This window comes from Pygocentrus nattereri, chromosome 16, assembly GCF_015220715.1.
Source record: "Pygocentrus nattereri isolate fPygNat1 chromosome 16, fPygNat1.pri, whole genome shotgun sequence".
NCBI lineage: Eukaryota > Metazoa > Chordata > Actinopteri > Characiformes > Serrasalmidae > Pygocentrus > Pygocentrus nattereri.
In genome coordinates, this window is record NC_051226.1 from 35,946,583 (window position 1) to 35,966,024 (window position 19,442).

The following is a 19,442-nucleotide window of genomic DNA, read 5'->3' on the forward strand; positions in this document are numbered from 1 at the left end:
TGAGATGATTACATCGTGGCCATGACTTAGTAAGGCGTGGGAATGAGATCACGGCTTACTAAGTTGTGGCCACGCATTAGGATCTCGTTCCCACGCTTTACTAAGTCATGGCCATGACTTAATCATCTCATTCCCGCGCCTTACTAAGTCATGGCCACGCATTAGGATCTTGTTCCCACGTGTTAATAAGGCATGGCCACACATTATTTTTATTTATACAGGATGTCACCAGCCGGGCTCCGTAGGATTAATAACCATTTCATATAGGAACTTTCTGCAAGGAGCTTTTAGAGGTGGACGTCTGGTTCCTATCAGCACGACTGTGAACAGTTCTAACTCGGTAAGTTCATCTAGAACAGAGCGTTTCACACCGAACCGCTCTGAGCGACTCTGTTTACATCCTAACTGTTTAATTATGTTGACATTTGTCAATTCTGGTGGAGTTACCCTTTAAGTCTAGGCGCAGGTCTTCAGTATCAAACATTTAATAAACTGTTTGCCAAAAAAAAAAAAAAAAAAAAACAGCCAAGACATTTTTGGCTTTGCTCTCTAATGGACCACCAGTCAGGGAACTTCTGAGACGCTAGAGGGCGCTCCCGAGCGAGTCCCGAATGAAGGGGCTGAGATGGAGATCATAGTTTATAAACGCTGAAACATCTTAATGCAAAATAATTCAATCATCTCCTGAACACGGAGCAGCACAAATCGTTTTAAGGCCGCTGTTATAGTTTTAAGAGCTTTTAAACTCGAGATATACGAGTTTAAAACGGCGTTCATGACGTCAGCGAGCGCGAACAGCCAATGATCTGCTCCGCTCGCCGACCAATCAGCTCTCGGTACCAGTAAAGCCCGCCCCCTGCTGCCCGAAACCCGTTTTGCTGTAGAAAAATTGTAAAAATATCGGTGAGATTTCTTTGCTTTTTTAGCGAAATCCGTCCTTCTACTGTCTAAAATTAAAGAAAGCGAGTGATTAGAAACTAGTTTTAACTGTCTGGTTTTAGCTGTTGGTCTCCATTCACTCCCATTCACTGAGGACTCGCTCGAGGGCGCCCTCTGGCGTTTTGTTGTCATGTTTTTCATATAACGGGGGGGAATAGGGAGTGCTCTTCATAATCCGGCTCTGCACTAGTTTCCTGCAGAACCAGAGCTGGTTTATGAGGAGCCTGGCCTCTTCCTATTTCCCCCATTACATTAAAACCAGGAGTGCTAATCAGCAGAGGGCGCCCGCGAGCGAGTCCTCAATGAATGGGAGTGAATGGAGCTCAACGGCTAAAAACGGACAGTTAAAATATCTTCTAATCACTGAACCAGAACTTTCCTTTCATTTTAGACAGTAGGAGGACGTATTTCAGTAAAAAAACAGAGAAAATTCATCTATATATTCCCTTTTTCTACAGCAGAACGCTGGCATTACTGCTACCGAGTGCTGATTGGTTGGCAAGAGAAGCAGCTGATTGGCTGTTCGTGTTTACTGACGTCATGAATGTACACGAGGCACCGTTTTAAACTCCTATAATTCCAGTTTTAAAGCTCTTAAAGATATAACAGCAGTGCTAAAATGCTTCATGCTGCTCTGCGTTCAGGGGATGAATGAAATATTTTACATTAAAAACATTTCAGCATTAATAAACTATGATTTTACTCAGATGCTCCATATCTACCCATTCATTTTGGACTTGCTCGGGAGCGCCCTCTAGCGTCTGAGGAACCTGGAAGACATTGCAGAATTCTCCTCAACAAGTTGAACACCTTTAGATCCCTTTAGGAAACCGTCAGATGCGTTCAGAACGAGCCATTGGTCACCTGTTAAACCACTGAAGTCCTTTACATTGTGATATCAACCCATTTAAAAAGCTGAGACATTAAGAAACCATCAGGAACCAACATAAACATAATGGTCTCTGTTCACCAGGGGCAGCTGTGATGTAACAGAAGCCTCTTCTCTATGAATTAGCATTGTGCTAACCATGTGCATAAACCATCAATGTTTGATCCTAATCTAGTCTCACCTTACTGGTCCAGAAACCACATTATCAAGTCTGTTTGAGATACTGAACAACTGCACACGGTCTGCGGCGAGTGTGATGACGTAGCATGATGCTAACTGGTTAGGTATATGCTTCTATTATCTTGTTAACTGCATTAGCCTCGTAGCTCAGGTGCAAAACAGACATCATGCCTGGTGAATTACATTTGGGATTAGAGGAAAACTGTGAATTCCCCCCTAGGAGAAATGTGCGGAGTCAGCGGTCAGCAGGTGCGGAGAGTGGACTCCGATGGTGAGGCCTCAGTGCTGTAACTTCTTCAAGCGGAGAGATTAGAGATGACCGCTCTGGTGAACTCCACACTCGTGGCATAACCTCCCAGGTCTGCTGTACGCACCTGAACCAAAGAGACATTGTTAGTAACCTGTTAGGCCCATTTCACACTTCACTTTAATGTCAGGACCCCCCAGGACCACCACAGAGCATGTGCTATTTGGTTGGGTGGTGGATCATTCTCAGCATTGCAGTAACACTGACGTGGTGGTGGTGTTAGTGTGTGTTGTGCCGGTCTGAGTGGATCAGACACAGCAGTGCTGCTGGAGTTTAAGCACCTCAGTGTCGCTGCTGGACTGGGAATACTCCACCAACCAAAAACATCCAGCCAACAGCGTCCTGTGACCACTGATGAAGGACTAGAGGATGACCAACACAAACTGTGCAGCAGCCGATGAGCCGTCGTCTCTGACTTTACATCTACAAGATGGACTGACAAGGTAGGAGTGTCTAACAGAGTGGACAGTGAGTGGACACAGTGTTTAAAACCGCCAACATAAACATTCATGAACTTAATTTTCTTTTCAATAGAAAATCTCCATTCAAATTTCTCTAACTGACCCTCTATACACTATATGGCCAAAAGCACTGGGACACCTACAGGGGATTTATGACATCCCATTCTAAATCCATAGGCATTAATATGGAGTCAGCCCCCCACCACCTCTAACAGCTTCCACTCTTCTGGGAAGTTTTCTGTAAGTTTTTCGAGTGTTTGTAGGAATCTTTGTCCATTCATCCAGAAGAGCGTTTGTGAGGTCAGACACTGTTGATCTGTTGGTCGAGAGGGTCTGTCTCACAATCTCCGTTTTAGTTCATCCCAAAGGTGTTGGATGGGGTTGAGGTCAGGTTCTTCCACACCAAACTCACCCAGCCATGATTTTATGGAATTGCTTTGTACACTGGGGCTCAGTCATGCTGGAATAGAAAAGGTTCTTCTAGAGTGATCTTAGGCTTGTGTGCCGCTGGTCATGGAAATCCATGTCATAAAGCCCTCGTTGCACAGTTCTTTTGCTGATATTGCTTCCAAAGGCAGTTTGAAACTCAGTAGCGAGTGATGCAATGGGCAAGAGGCGCTGACCTAATGCTTAGTGACTGAGCCGTTACTGCTCAGAGACATTTCACAATAACAGCACTTACAGTTGTCTGGGGCAGATCTAGCAGGGCAGAAATTTCCCAAGCTGGCTTGTGGTAAAGAGTGGCATCTTATGACAGTCACATTTAAAGGCACTTCAGCATTACCTGGCTGTGTTTGTCTATGGAGACCGCAAGGCTGTGTGCTTGATTTTAAACACCTGTTAGCAATGTGTGTGGCAGAAACACCTGAACTCAGTAACTGGGAGCTTAGATTATGGCCATAAACCTTTGGCCATATAGCTTAGATTTAGGACTTTCTAAGTATAACACTAGACCTAAATCTAGTCTTAACCTCTATTTTTGTCCTGAAAATTTTTGAAACATACATACAGGCCGAATGCAGGGCAGATGAGCACACCGTTCGCTTTATTGTACGCTTACGACAAGCTATGAGCCAGTATGTTAAAAAAGTGTTACAGAGCACAAAGCTAACTGAATAGAAGGTTCGTAGAACTCTGTATTAAATATTAATCCATTTCATAAAGACTCGTTCTCCTACAGTTCTTATATCATATTTTATTAATTGATTTCACATGACTGTTAAGAAAAAGCAGATTTACAGAGATGAGAATGTATTTACAGTGTCAACCGGTGGACAGAAAAGTCTGGACTCAAAACAACTTGAAAATGTGCTCTGTGAGGAAAAATACAACAATTTCCTTCCATTTAATGAACTGTAAAAAGGACCTAGCACTGACCCAGACCGGGCTGACTTGGACATGGATGACCAATGAACTGCAAATGAAGACTTTTCTGCCTGATTTGGCCTCCAACAGCTGTTTCAGTAGTGCTCATTTAACTTGCTTGGTGTTTTGATGCCAATGCTGTTACGATCCTGAACAAGTCCAGGAACCTTGAACCTTTGTCCCTAAAAACACTGACAGTAGAAACTTTTCACTGAAATAGAGCTAAAAACCAGTCATGACAATACGACTGAATGAAGAAGCAAATTCTGTCCCTCATGTATGTGCCTGATGCACTGGTTTGGAGTGGTCAGTGTCCAGCTCCACACAGCTGACCACCAGCTCATCGACAGAGCGGTCATCAGAAACAGAGGCAGTGACCCATGACAGTATTCTGATACAGCATATTGTTCGTGAGCGTAGTTGCTTTTATCACTTACACTGTACCAACACAATCCAACCAACGCCAGCGGCCAGATGTTTGAGTCTTAATGGTAGAAGGGAACCAAATAACCGAATGTCTATGCAAATCCAGCCAAACACTGGGTTTGTTGGGTAATGTTGGGTGGATATGGCACAGGTTTCTGAACAGGTGCCCTTTTTTTCCCCTACTTTCTCCAAAATTAAGAGCTGAAAAGCACAAATAAAAACAGCAGCAGATGTCGGATGGAAGCAAGAATAGGAGGCCAAATGTGCCAGAAAACTACATGAAATTGGTTTGCAAAGCAATGGCAATAACTGTGGGAAGTGTCTAGGGGAAGTGACCAGAGAGAGAATCAAGACTGAGCCAAGACAGACCAGGAGCCAGATTCACAAAACATTTGCAAAGAAAAAAAAAAGGACAAATACTGAATGGACCTCATTTACAAATCATTCTTAAGACAAAATTTCTTCTTAAAACCCACTTAAGCACTTCTTACAAACATTCTGACTCTTACCAGGGTTTTCTTATTTGTTCTTGGGTAACGACCTCCAGAGCACAGAGGTGCAAATAATTCTGTGGTTTAAGAACATGACATGAATCTGACGTGGACTTTTCCCTCAGGATCTTTCTCAAGAACACATTTAAGAGAAAACCTGGGGAGAAATTGGTGAATGAGGCCCATCGTTCTCTAACAGCAGTCTCAAAAAAACCAAGTTATCATATACTCTTAAAAAGGTATTAAATAGTTTCTTAAAACTTTTTTTTTTCTTATCTTTTAAGTAACCTTTTGACATTCGTTACCTTTAATAGGCTACCAAGGACAGTAGGACACAGATTCATTTAAGGACATTTCTTTCAAGGACATCACTTGGAAATGTTCCTGAGAGAAGTTATGAATAATATAGAAGTATAGATGTTCTTTAAGAAGTTCTGAAATGTGAAGTTTCTAGAGATGCTTTTGTGAAAGTGGCACCAGGCTTAAAACAGCAGACTGGAAAAATAAAGAGAAAAGCGCAGGGGCACGTAAAACAAAGAGGGGAGGTCCTCAGTGAAGGGGCCGATGGCGCAGGTTGGCCACAACTGCACGGACAAAGTCACCAGTTGTGCTGTAACCACCGAGATCTCGCGTCCGCACCTGAGACACACACACACAAGCATGGATTGTGAGGGAAGAAGACTAAAACATCCCTAAAATGTTTAAATGCACAGCAAATGAAGGAAATGAAAAGGGTTTAGCGCTGAGAGGAACTGTCCCATTGGAGCATCCAGCATGCAAAGCGTGAAAACATAATTAAACGCTATTCTGATCAAGATGATGATGATTATGATGGCTACGTTCACACAGCAGGTAAAAGTGGCCCAAAATCTGATTGTCTCTGATTTTCTGGCCCAAATCAGATTTTTTTGTTTGACTGTTCACACTACCTCTTAAATGTGATCTGTATGCAACATCAGTCTGAACAGATCAGCTCCTAAACTGGCGCAAAAGAACACCGCTTCATGTGGATCATCCAGATGTTCACAATCATGATGGCCAGTGAACGCCTGTCGCTCCCGGAGGGGTCAGTTTCGTCATCTTCACCAGCATTACAGGAGCGATTATGAAGTTCCAGTGGTTGACAGCTGGGCTCATCACCCAGAATGGGCTTGAGTTTGCCGTAAAAATGGAGCGTTATTCAGCCACTTCTTTGGTTCGTGTCCTCGGATTCTTTACACTGTTCTCTGACGCTGCAGCCTCCGGCTCCTCTGGCCGCTTCGCTCGAAACCTCTTCAAACACGGAGCGGCTGCGATGAGCCTCTTCTAATTTTTCGGTACAGAAACATCAGCCTAAATGTTTATGAGCCTCAGCAGTGCGAAACTGTGACGAGTGTCAAGTTGGCCTGACGTAAAAGTCGCATGAATTCCGAACTGGCTGTCGCACTGCTGCAGATGGGATACGGATCGGAATTCAGTTCACACTGGTAGACAAATACAAATCCACACATGAGGAAAAGGATCAGATCTGGGCCACTTTTACCTGCTGTGTAAACTTAGCCTTAGACTGTGTCTCAGTTCATACACAAGTTACATACGTAGTGAATCAGATGGATATGAACTCAGGCACTGGCTGTCTTTGGATGTGGAAATGAGATTCTTCATGTGAAGAACACAGCATCACTAACGCCAAGCTAACCGTGGTCCACCTAAACAACTCAGCTGTAGTATTCCTGACGGCACGATCGCGCTCCCATCATGGCTGTTTCTAACGAGCTGAGTACAAACGTACAGAAGTGTGTGGTTTGGGACGCGGTGTTAGATCAGCCAGTGAGACGCGTTGAACAGCTGCTCTGCTGAGCTGCACATTAGCTGCTCACTGAACATCTCCAAGCAGATGTTTAAGGTATGTAAAGGTTTTATAGACTGAAAAGCTCCACGTTTAGGGTTGGCAGGATCCAGACACGAGTCACGTTCCTAGTAGTTCTGCGATGTGTCTTCTGGGCAAACTGAGTAACTACTCAGGCTGCTTAACATGCACACACACGTACCGAACATCCACCACTTCAACTGTCACTTTTACATAACATGCTCCCCCCAACACACACACACACACACACACACACACACACACACACGTTTGATCTCATTCCATTCCTTTCTGCTAGCACCCTCCCACTGACAAGAACATATTAGGGGCTGCATACACTATCAGCTAGCAGCCGTCTACTGGTCAAAGGTGACTCCTGAAAAACCAGCAGCGTACGGGCTGGAGGAGAAATTAAAAATGACCTTTTCTGCTGGACACAAAGTCTGAAGTCTTTTCACGTTCAGTTTGTGTTCATCTTTGCACAGCTCTATGTGTCTGAATACAGCCAAATTAGCTTTTTTCTCTGCAGGTGAGTAGAGATAAAGCATATTCGAAAGTGACTGGCCAGGTGTGATGACGTACCGAAGCCCATTGCACGATGTTGCACGGTGACAACAACAACAAAAAGAATTAGTAAAGTCTAAATGATCAGTCAAGCTTTAAAAACAGTCGTGCAACCCCTAATATGTTTGGCCTGCCACACACACACACACACACACACACACACACACACACACACACACGTGATCTTACCTTGCCCTGTTTTATGACTCTTTTGACAGCTTCAGAAACCATGTTAGAATGATACTCCAAGCTGAGGCACAAAAATAAGACAGAGAGAGAAGCTTCATTACACTGAATTAAAGAGCATTCTTAATCATAAGAGTAATCATAAGTGGAAATGTGTGCATTTGTTTCTATTACTTTAAAGCATCTGTAAAAACTCTGAGCTGTGTTGTAAAAGATCAACGGATACAATCGGTCAAGAGGTGCAAAGCGGTTTAACGTGTGAGAAGAGTGATAAACTCACTTGAGATGTCGGAGCATGTTAGCAGCACTCAGCAGCATAGCAGTGGGGTTAGCAATGTTTCTCCCTACAGCCTGAGCGAACGGGTGCCTGGCCCCCTGACGGAGAGAGCGAGAGAGAGAGAGAACATTATGTTAGGACCTCATATGTTTGGCTAATACACTCTAAAGACAGTCATACCTAATCAGAGCAGCAGTCAGGAATAGCGAGGTCCCAATAGAGATTGTGTACCCCCAAGTACTATAATGCAGAGAATTTGCTGATATAGATGGGGCTGCGTATCGACATTAAAGCACCCACATCATAGAAAAAACACATTTTCTTTACTTTTTTTTTTTTATACACAAACCACATCATTTGTAAGCAATTAAACTTTCACAATACACCATTCATTCCCCACAGCTCACATATGGAAACTAAGCTGAAAAAAAACAGCCGCTTTGAAGCTCTTGTGTGTTTGTAAGGTCACAAATAGCCAAATCATTTATATAAATCCACCGATCTAGCTTACAACAGGTTAGCCCCTCCCACGTAGTTATTCAATATTTGAGCCAGACTTTTTGAATGAAGCACAATACACAACAGCCAATCAGAACAGAGTTCTAGCAACAGTGAGTTATGAAACGTAAACCCAAATACATGTTATAAGTGGATCTCAATGGGAAAACTAAAAAATGCAAGAAAATGTAAGAAATACGCTCTTTAAAATATGTACTATCTGCTCCAATACAGATCCTTCAGATAGGATCAGGCCACTGCAGTGGCCCTCGCAATTGATGGGCTGAAGTACCGAAGCTCAGACACTGACCGTCTCAAACACAGCATATTCCGCACTGTAGCTTTCTCCTGGTACCACCCCAGCTCCGCCCACCAGGCCTGCTGCCAGGTTATCAATGATGTTGCCATAGAGATTGGGCATCACCAGAACATCAAACTGGTATGGGTTCTGGACCAGCTGAAAAACAAAGCAAAGATTCTTCAAGCACCAACAAAATACCCTTCTTATAAATAATTACATTCTTTTATGTTTGACAGAACTAAAGTTATACAGAGGAAATGGCGGCAGCTGCTGGATATTACAGATGATAGAGACCTGCATGCAGCAGTTATCAATGATGATGTTCTCATATTTGATCTTGGGGTAAAGCTCAGCAACTTCAGCGCAGCTCTGCAAGAACAGGCCATCTCCAAGCTTCCTGTTGAGATGAGATGAGATGATTGATTCGTTTTTGGTCCAAAAGTAGGACAAATCCATGTGATCCATATGTGTCAATGTTTTTAGTTCTCTTTCCTAAATCTTCACTCAAAAATGGCTTTTATATTAGCACCACAGACGTTTTAAGCTAATAGTTTTAAACTACTCACATGATGTTGGCTTTGTGTACGGCTGTGACTTTGCTGCGGCCCTTCTTGGTGGCGTAGTCGAAGGCAAACTTGGCGATGCGGCGAGATTTCTCCCTGGTGATGATCTTCAGACACTCCACCACTCCTGACACACTCTGCATGCCACAAACAACTCATTATCAGACCAGTGATAAGCAGGCACTACATACAAATGCTTTCAAGTTAATAATCATGAATGATCAATACATCAAATACAGGCAATAACCAGATTACTCGGTCAAATGGCTCAGGATTTTTAAACACGTTTATCAAGAAAACTGTTCTCTGGTTGATGACATGATTTCTCCAGGCCGCTACCTCATGCTCCAGTGAACTGTATTCTCCTTCAGTCTGTTCCCGGATGATGACCAGGTCCAGATTATTGTGGCGTGTGCTGTAACCGGGCAGGCTGTTCACATGCACCACGTTAGCAAACAGGTCCAGCTTCCTTCTGTAAGAACAAACAGCAAAATCACACATAAAAACACAAATCACAGCACAACAATGTAATAAACCACGAGCCACAGCAGGAAGAGGATTAGGTACACTGCTTTAACGAATTTCACCCGATTCTTAAAGGATTTCTTGAATTTTCCAGTCCTCTAAAAAGCATTCATAAAAGACATCATGAAATTCTGCAGGATCGTTCTAATGCTCATCATTAGATTCATCTTTTTTTAAAGCTGAGAAACCTAAATTTTATTTGTGTTTGAGGTCCTTTGGACTGTTACAGCTGGTGGACACGTCACTGTATCAGCCCTGAACAGCAGGACCACCCCTGATCATCTTTATCGGGTCATTTAGCTTCGCAACTTCATAAAGATCTACAATTTCTGTAGAATTAACGGTTTTTATTATAAAAATAATGTTCAATGGCACATATGAAAAGTGAGTCAAACATAGAGGTGAACTTGCTGAACTGCATGTGTACCAAGAAGTATTCAAAATGTAAATATCGAGAAGGACTTAAAGTTTGGACTTGTGAACAGCGTCAAATTCAGACTAAACTCTTTTTGCGGACACTCGGCAGAAACAGAAAACCCGATCCGAGGCTGGTTTTCGGTAACTGTGCTAAGGCTGCTTATCAGCTGGAAAGAGCTCGTTTGACAGAAATACAGAATGTTTATCTCAGCTCAGCAGAGCTGAAGGTAAATTCTTAGTTCGTTCATCAGCTGAGCTCATTGACTCCAGCGCGTTTCCTCCGATACTGCAGCTGCAGGCTGTCACTTTTAATGTGAACTTCGGTTAAAAATGATATCGCTGCTGTTGGAAGGAAACCTGGTATATCCATTTTTGTCGTTTTTTAGGTTTTGATGTCATTTGAAAATGCCCGTTGCCCTTTACATTATGTGTACATTTCATGATGAACGGACTAAAAGAAATGACACAAAATGACTTGGGAAAATGTCTGGTTCCACTGACGTACATTAAAAGTAAAGTATGTTTTTTCCTTCTCCTGTAAAGTTACAGCAACATGTTTTTCTAGCAGTTTCAGAATCGGCTCTGACAATGTAAATGTGTGTCATATTAAACTCAAAGTACTATGGCTAGTTCTGTATTGCCGGTTGGTGAATGCAGCACCTTTAAACACAGCCAAATGTGATTGTTCCCCTTTAAAAACCTCTTGCTGACAAATGCCTTAAAGCAGTTACGATGCATTTCTTGCCACAATCTATAAAGCATGATGTGTTGTGAATGAGGCATTGACCTTAGTCTCATCTCATAGGATGCCAGCTCTCCTTTGTACTCCATCGGGGTGTGGATCTTTCCTGGGTTAAGACACAAACACATGTAACATCTTATTTGAGTCAGTCAGTAACTATCCCTGATGACAAACTTGTGATTAAACTCACGTTTGTGCAATGATAAAAAGCAGGTGTCAGATTTATAAGATAAACGTTGTAACATACAGCCAGCATGACTTTGCAAAAATATAATTCTGTCAAAGGGGATTACTGTCACTGGAAGCTCCACCTGTCATATCTGTCTTCTGTTCTCTGTGACCACAAACAATATTGACTCAAGGCTGCTTTTTCTCCCCTCCTACACAAAAAGACCAGACACTAGAGGCCAGACACATTGCACAATTCCAAATAAAGGTGGGACAGTATGTGAAATGCTAATAAAAGAACGAAAGCAGTGATTAGTAAACATTACAAAATCTGCTGGACCTGTATTAAAATGAAAAACACAACATCTGATATAAAAGTCACCAGCACTTTTTGTTGTAGTACTTTATGCTTCATAATGCACCATATTTTCAATTGCAGACAGTTCTGAACTCCAGGCCAGCCCATTTTAGCACCCGCTCTCTCGGACTGCGCAGCCATGCTGTTGTAACACATGCAGAACGTAGCTTGGTGTTGTCAAAATAAGCATGAACGTCCCTGAAAAAGACGTCATCTAGAAGGCAGCATGTGTTCCTCCAAAATGTGTACAATGGTGCCTTCATAAATGTGCACAAATACACCCTCATATCATGATGTTTCAACTTTGCACTGGCAAAAATCTGGATGGCCCTTTTCTTCTTCGGCCTGAAGAACACAGTGTCCATTATTTGCATAAACAACTGGAAGGTTTGACTCGCTAGATCACAATACATGCTTCCACTGTGCATTAGTCGATTTCAGCTCAAGCCCAGAGAAGTTGGTGGTGTTTCTGGATGTTGTTAACATGCAGATTCTGCTGTACATGGATTTGTGGATGCAGTGATGAACTAACAGGAGTCTATCAAAGCATTACTGAGCCTATGTGGCGATATTCACTGCGGAATTCCCTGAATCCCTGGAACTTTGTTAACATAACATTAAGCAGCCAAAAGGGTAAAATACCCACATTTCTTGTGGACTGCAGAAAGCATCCTTTATACTAAAGTATAACTGCATCACCCGTTACAAATGAGAACATTTTACAACATTCCTAGTCTTAAACTGCCCGTCCCAGCTTTTCCAGGCATCACTTTCAGAACGACCATTCATTTACAAAAAATAATGAACTTACGAATAATATTTCTGCCTCCAATGCCATGCACCTCAAATCTTTACCTTTGATGGCAACCCTGTTGTTCTTCATGGAGGTAAGAACCTCATTCAGCTTCTCCTCGCTGGCCATGTTCTGCACTTCGCTCAGGTGGAACTCCTCAAACTCCACAGGTACATCACCTGACTGGGGGAAATGAAAGAGCGGTCTCACGCCAGTATAACCGTAGGGTGGAGAGTCCAAAATAAACAGGCACAAAGAAACATGATTCAGACAGACCGTTACAGTTCTCTTATCTTCAGCCTCTAGGCAAATGTCTCTCTATGCACTACAGATAACAGAATGATAGGGAGAGCTGAAAAAGTCTATGGTTTAAGCATAAGTGTGAAATAATTTCATTTGTTGCTCGCTTCATATGAACTCCATCTACTGTCACATCAGCAGCTTTGGTATTTCGCAGAATTTCCTGTTTCAAAGTTCCTGCATAATTAAACAATTAAGATGTAAACAAAGATGTACAGAGTGGTTTGATGTAAAATGCTCCACTGTACAGAAACATACTGAATTGTTCAGAATGGTGATTATTGGAACCAGACGTCTGAAGAGCCCAACACCTCTAAAAGTGACACAAAAGTTAAAATACCAAAAAATTTAAAGTAATTTTTACAGAAGTTTTGAGACACAATTTTAGTCTAAAAAAAAAAATATATATATATATATACACACACACACACACCGCATCACATGTGGTACATGGGGTGGAACGAAACAGTATACTCAAGGTCCCAGTTAACTCCCAAAAGTAACAATAAACAATAAATAGTAAGATGCAAATAACAGCAGCATGAAACACAGCAGCATGAGTATGAGGTAGAAGGTGTACATCTTACGGTAGCTAAGATAGACCCCCGGTTCCCATCACCTCCAAGAAATCTAAGACTGCAAGCACTTTTTCACTGTAAAACACTCTGAATGACTTTGCTCACATCTCAAAGACTGAAATATGCAGAAACGTTTGAGAGGTTTCGCGGCAGTTCAGAATGCGCAGTCTCTACATCATCACATATCTGGTCACACCACTCAGAATTACCAGCGGACGTGGTGTTTCTGTATATAACAAGACTAACAATGTGTCTTTTATTCCAGTGTCTGACAAAGCACTGTTAAAAGCACCAAGTGCTGCCACATTACTTGTACATTCCCAATTCCAATGAAGTTGGGACGTTGTGTAAAACATAAATAAATACAGAATACGATGATTTGCAAATCCTTTTCAACCTATATTCAATTGAACTCACTACAAAGACAAGATATTTAATGTTCAAACAGATAAACATTATTGTTTTTTGCAAATATTCACTCATTTTGAATTTGATGCCTGCAACACGTTCCAAAGAAGTTGGGACAGGGGCGTGTTTCCCACTGTGTTACATCACCTTTCCTTTTAACGACACTCAATAAGTGTTTGGGAACTGAGGACACTAATTGTTGAAGCTTTGTAGGTGGAATTCTTTCCCAGTCTTGCTTGATGTACAACTTCAGTTGCTCAACAGTCCGGGGTCTCCGTCGTATTTTGTGCTTCATAATGTGCCACACATTTTCAATGGGAGACGGTCTGGACTGCAGGCAGGTCAGTCTAGTACCCGCACTCTTTTACTACGAAGCCACGCTGTTGTAACACGTGCAGAATGTGGCTTGGCATCGTCTCGCTGAAATAAGCAGGACGTCCCTGAAAAAGACGCTGCTTGGATGGCAGCAGATGTTGCTCCAAAACCTGTATGTACCTTTCAGCATTAATGGGACCTTCACAGATGTGCAAGTTACCCCTGCCATGGGCACTAACACACCCCCCACACCATCAGAGATGCTGACTTTTGAACTTTGCGCTGATAACAGTCCGGACAGTCCTTTTCCTCTTTGGCCTGGTGGACACGACGTCCATGATTTCCAAAAACAGTGTGAAGTGTGGACTCGTCAGACCACAGGACACTTTTCCACTCTGCGTCAGTCCATCTCAGATGAGCTCGGGCCCAGAGAAGCCGGCGGCGTTTCTGGGTGGTGTTGATATGTGGCTTCGCTTTGCATGGCAGAGTTTTAACTTGCACTTGTAGATGGAGCGACGAACTGAGTTCACTGACAGTGGTTTTCTGAAGTGTTCCTGAGCCCATGTGGGAATATCCGTTACAGAATGATGTGGGTTTTTAATGCAGTGCTGCCTGAGGGGTCGAAGGTCACGGGCATTCAGTGTTGGTTTTCTGCCTTGCCGCTTACCTGCAGAGATTTCTCAAGATTCTCTGAATCTTTTGATGATATTATGGACTGTAAATGATGAAATCCCTAAATTCCTTACAATTGCACGTTGAGAAACGTTGTTCTTAAACTGTTGGACTATTTGCTCACGCAGTTGTTCACAAAGTTCACAAAGGCTCAGTCGACCCATCCTTGCTTGTGGCCGACTGAGCCTTTCAAGGATGCTCCATTTATAACCAATCATGACACTCACCTGTTTTCAATTAAACTGTTCACCTGTGGAATGTTCCAAACAGGTGTTTTTTTTTTTTTAAGCGTTCGTCAACTTTCCCAGTCTTTTGTTGCCCCTGTCCCAACTTCTTTGGAACGTGTTGCAGGCATCAAATTCAAAATGAGTGAATATTTGCAAAAAACAATAAAGTTCATCCGTTTGAACATTAAATATCTTGTCTTTGTAGTGTATTCAATTGAATATAGGTTGAAAAGGATTTGCAAATCATCGTATTCTGTTTTTACATATGTTTTACACAACGTCCCAACTTCATTGGAATTAGGGTTGTAATAAAATTTGGCTTATTTAACATTTTAGGACAAATTTGTGAATAAATTGGCTTAATAAAATGCATCTGTATAAATCAACACAGATCAAACTTGGGACAAAGCTTGATATGGAAGCTCTATGTGCAGAAAATAAGTGGACTTGCACAACATTCAAGTGAAACTGGATGCATCATTGGTCCAACAGACCTGTCAATTCTTATTGTACACACATTTAATTGATGATACCATTAGAGATGTGACTTAAGGTCATGTGCAGAAACCAGGGGTTCAAAACTTCAGATCAGACTGGAGCAACTGATTCATTTTGCGTAAACATTTAGAATGACCTGGAATGAGCCTCACTACCTTTAAATGGTTATATACACCGATCAGGCACAACATCATGACCACCTCCTTGTTTCTACACTCAGTGTCCATTTGATCAGCTCCACTTACTGTATGTGCACTTTGTAGTTATACAGTTACAGACTGGAGAACATTTGTTTCTCTGATACTTTGTTAGCCCCCTTTCACCCTGTTCTTCAGTGGTCAGGACCCCCATGGACCTCCACAGAGCAGGTACTATTTGGGTGGTGGACTACAAAGTGCACCCTCCAGTAAGTGGAGCTAATAAAATGGACAATGAGCGCAGAAACAAGGAGACGGTCAGAATGTTGGGCCTGATCGGTGTAAGTCAATAATGGCAACACATCTTACCTTAAAAACCTCTTTGACTGCAGTCATGAGCTCTGGTCCGACCCCATCACCCGGCACCATGGTGACCTTGAAGGTGCTGTCGGCTCGTGCTGGGGGAGATTCCAAGGTAGCATTCTGACTGGCCGTCAGACTCAGCGAGCGGACGCAGAGCGGCTGTAACCGGACACCACTCAGGCCCTGCAGAGGTCAGAACAGAAAAAAAAAAAAAATCACCAGAACATCAAAGGTCGTAAGGTCACTCAGCCTACTGTAACATGGGGTCAAACGTCCTACATGAAGGAGGTTCTAATTCCAGCTGGCTTCTAAATCCGACACCAGGGATATTTAACAAGTGCTCTCATCATGTTGGTCATACGTCGCTGTTCAGGCTGTAACCTGGGTCTATTCTAAAACTTGGAGTGAAAGAAAGCAGAACTCCTTTGACTGCATGCTGCAAAAGCGATAAAGGATGGGGGATCTGGCAACCTTTCAGCGCTGAGCAGAGAGCGAACAGCTTGCTGACAGACCTGCACACCTTATAGGATGCAGGCTTCATATGACAGACCACGCAAGCAGGAAAAAGCATTACAAATGAGGTTTATTAAAGGAAGCTGTGAGTCTTACAGAAAGAATCCAATGAAGACAGTAAGGAAGAAAAGACATTTGCACCCTTGTAATAAAGACTTTAAAGGGGAATTCCACCGATTTTTCAAAATTCTTGCATAATTCTGTTGTGGCAATGTAGGCAAAGTCAGATCTGTTTACAGTGGTGGTGATCGGAACCAGGCGTCGCCACGTCTACAACTCAAATATAGGTGATTCATTTACCATCCAGAACCACCAGTGAACCTACACGAGTCTTCCGAGTTTATATATGGAACGTTGATGATGGTAAAATGTGCCTCTCCACCCTGAACTATCATAAAACTGTGTGTCAGACACCAGGCGGCACATATCTAAACATTTCATGCAATAACTTTCTGTGAGGGGGCTTTTAGAGGTGGACGTCCGGTTCCCATCACCACCACTGTGAACAGTTCTGACTCTGTAAGTTTCTCACCATTTCACACAAAACTACGGAGCCCCGCTGATCACATCGTGTATGAATAAAAATAATGTGTGGGAACGAGATCCTATAACGCGTGGCCATGACTTAGTAAGGCCACGCTTCAGAATCTCGTTCCCACGCCTTACTAAGTCGTGGCCACGCACTGTTTTTATTTATTTATACAGTCACCAGCGGGGCTCCGTACCAAGCCACTCTCCGTTATATCTTAACCCTTTAATTAGCCATTTGGGAAAATGGGTGGAGTTGCCCTTTAAACGTTTCATGCCTTATTTTCGTTTTGACTTGAAAAGCGTTTTGTACACAACCAAAAACTTCCAGAAATGTCCAAGCTATTGGTTTTCTGCTCTGAAAGATATTTAACTTAAGGTAATATACAGTAAGCATTTAGCTCCTGGCACCTCGTCAGCTTCTTGTTCGAATTTGCCGTTCCACCTTAAATGGTGCAGCGGATGCGTTCTGGCCTCAAGCGCCGGAGCCTGACCGCTGTATCATTTAAGGTGGAACGGGAAAATTCGAACAAGAAGCTGGCGAATAGGACAACCGCAGCCACGTCTGACCTGCTTGCTCTAAAGAAAATCACAAAACAACAACAGCAGCGTGTACGTGTCGGCCAGCTAGGTCTCTCCTTGACCGGTCAGAGGACATTAACGAGCCGCATGTCTGTCCGCTCGGTTTTCTGTCCCGAGATTAGCTCACCTGCTAACGGTTTCCAGCAAAGGCAACCGTGATGTGAGCGTTAGCCGTCAGTCTACGGCCAGTGATAGCAGAGTATGACAACTCTCATAGTCCTGAATACATTTCTAGCCTAAACCGGGCTCACGGTGACCATTTCCAGACTATTTAGAGAGACAAAACTCCACACTCACCTTGGCCAATGATACTAAGCTTCCCCTCAAGGCGGCAGCCATCGTGCAGTGAGGAGGAAGCGCTTCCAACGTCAGCTTGGCTAACTGACCGACTAGCGGCGCTGTTTGCTTCACAAACTGCTTTTTATGAGATTTTAATTACTGTAAACCTAAATTATGTGTGGCTGCTGTGTGGCGACACCCTTTAACATATGCTATGGATTCAAGGCTGGATATATGTTCAGATATATTAAGAAGACGGGATAATGCTCTTTTATTGAACAGGCAGCAAGAAATGCTCAGTTCAGTGCTACTGAACACAACCAGATTAGCAGGACGGGTCACTAATAGCCATGCAACTTTATGTCATGGCAGACAATAAAGCCACACACCTTTGCATATCATGCCCCTAAAGACCCTTAGATGTCTCATAGCCCCTGCCCCGACAAGGGTTAGCCGTCCCGGCGGCCCACACAGTCCAAAAGAGATCCCAGAAGGGCGTGGGGGCACCTTGCGCCCGTTGCCGTCTCTCCAGGGATTTCGGAATGTCCATTGTCCTGGTCAACACGAGTGCCATGGGAAGTGCTCAGGGCCACGTCCTTGCCACAGTAGCTCCTCAGCACACCCCGCTCTTGGCACGCTGTCGAGCTATAACTCTGATGGGCAGCTCCGTGGACGTTCTCTCCATCAGTGTGCCAGAGCAGCGAGACAAGAGAGCTCTGGGTCCTCCTTCTGAAAGTGGCTGTCCAGCTCTACTGGGAGTAATGACAGCAGCAATGACACTCCTCCCCACCACCTTCCACCCTCTTCGCCATCCACTGTGCTGTCAATGCTGGCGAGGGCGCTGCTTGCGTGAGCTGCCCTGACTCCCTGTCTCCACTCCACAGCTAGCCGCCATAAACCAGCTTCATTCATCCCTTCTGTAAGCCCAGCGTGTCCTTCCTGAGGTTGAGCACGTCCCCAACTACTGTGAGAAAGTGCAACCCAAGAATGTATAGGCACAAGCCAGAACTCATGAACTTGGCTCAGGCCTCCCCCTTCTCACAGTGATCTGGCCACCAAGAACAGACCTGAGCCAGGCAGTTGTCACCTCCCAGCTGACAGGTGCACGGCTTTCAGTGCAAGAGGGCATGCCAGGACATAGCTACAACATTGACGAGCCAATGTCAGTGAGGGTGGTGAGTAGTTTCTGGTCTTTTGTGTCCATGTCAGCAGTCAACTTTACTGGCTGGCTTCCATTTCCTTCCCGTCTCAGGTTCATGGCATCAACTGGCGTGGCGCCTTCTCTTCCTGTATCACCAGCACACCAGTCGATCCACTGCTGTTCTTCTTGCTATCAGCTGATTAGACCAATCCAGGATGGGGCAGGCGTAGTGCTTTGTACCTCCTTCATCCGTGCTCCGTCTTCTTCACTGTCCACCTTTGAGTTTGTTGATGCCCCATTTGATTTCTCTCCCCTTGGTGACCCACTTCTGCCACCACTGTGGCGTCAACATAAAAAAAGACTCAGAAAACATTACACATACAGGCAAATGCTCTCGCTCAGCTTACGCACACAAACAGTGTACAGAGTGCTAAGCACATAACCTCAAACTAAAATGCAAAAGCATTTCTTGCTCATGCTACACTACTACTGTATACATACTAAACTAATGAATGGACTTCTAATTGTGCCGTACTTTTATGATTTAATAAGCTAGTATGTGGTTCTGGCCGCAGCATAAGGCATAACAAAAGGTTCCTCCC

General features: G+C 43.6%; 1 protein-coding gene across 2 annotated transcripts; it reads right to left on the bottom strand.

Moving 5' to 3' along the window:
* Positions 1-393: 393 nt before the first annotated feature.
* Positions 394-17,805, bottom strand: idh3b (isocitrate dehydrogenase (NAD(+)) 3 non-catalytic subunit beta). 2 transcript variants are annotated; one of them, XM_017725230.2, is made up of 11 exons: positions 17,718-17,805; positions 15,804-15,980; positions 12,362-12,482; positions 11,026-11,086; positions 9,636-9,768; positions 9,300-9,433; positions 9,028-9,130; positions 8,743-8,889; positions 7,938-8,032; positions 7,661-7,721; positions 394-2,382 (listed from the first exon to the last, which is right to left on the bottom strand). In XM_017725230.2, the coding sequence occupies exons 1-11, from the start codon at positions 17,757-17,759 to the stop codon at positions 2,305-2,307; spliced, it is 1,152 nt and encodes a 383-aa protein (XP_017580719.1). In that variant the 5' UTR covers positions 17,760-17,805; the 3' UTR covers positions 394-2,304. The 2 variants fall into 2 exon arrangements, with proteins under 2 accessions (XP_017580719.1, XP_017580718.1); XM_017725229.2 differs by lacking the exon at positions 394-2,382 and adding an exon at positions 3,952-5,697.
* Between the last annotated feature and the right edge of the window lie 1,637 nt (positions 17,806-19,442).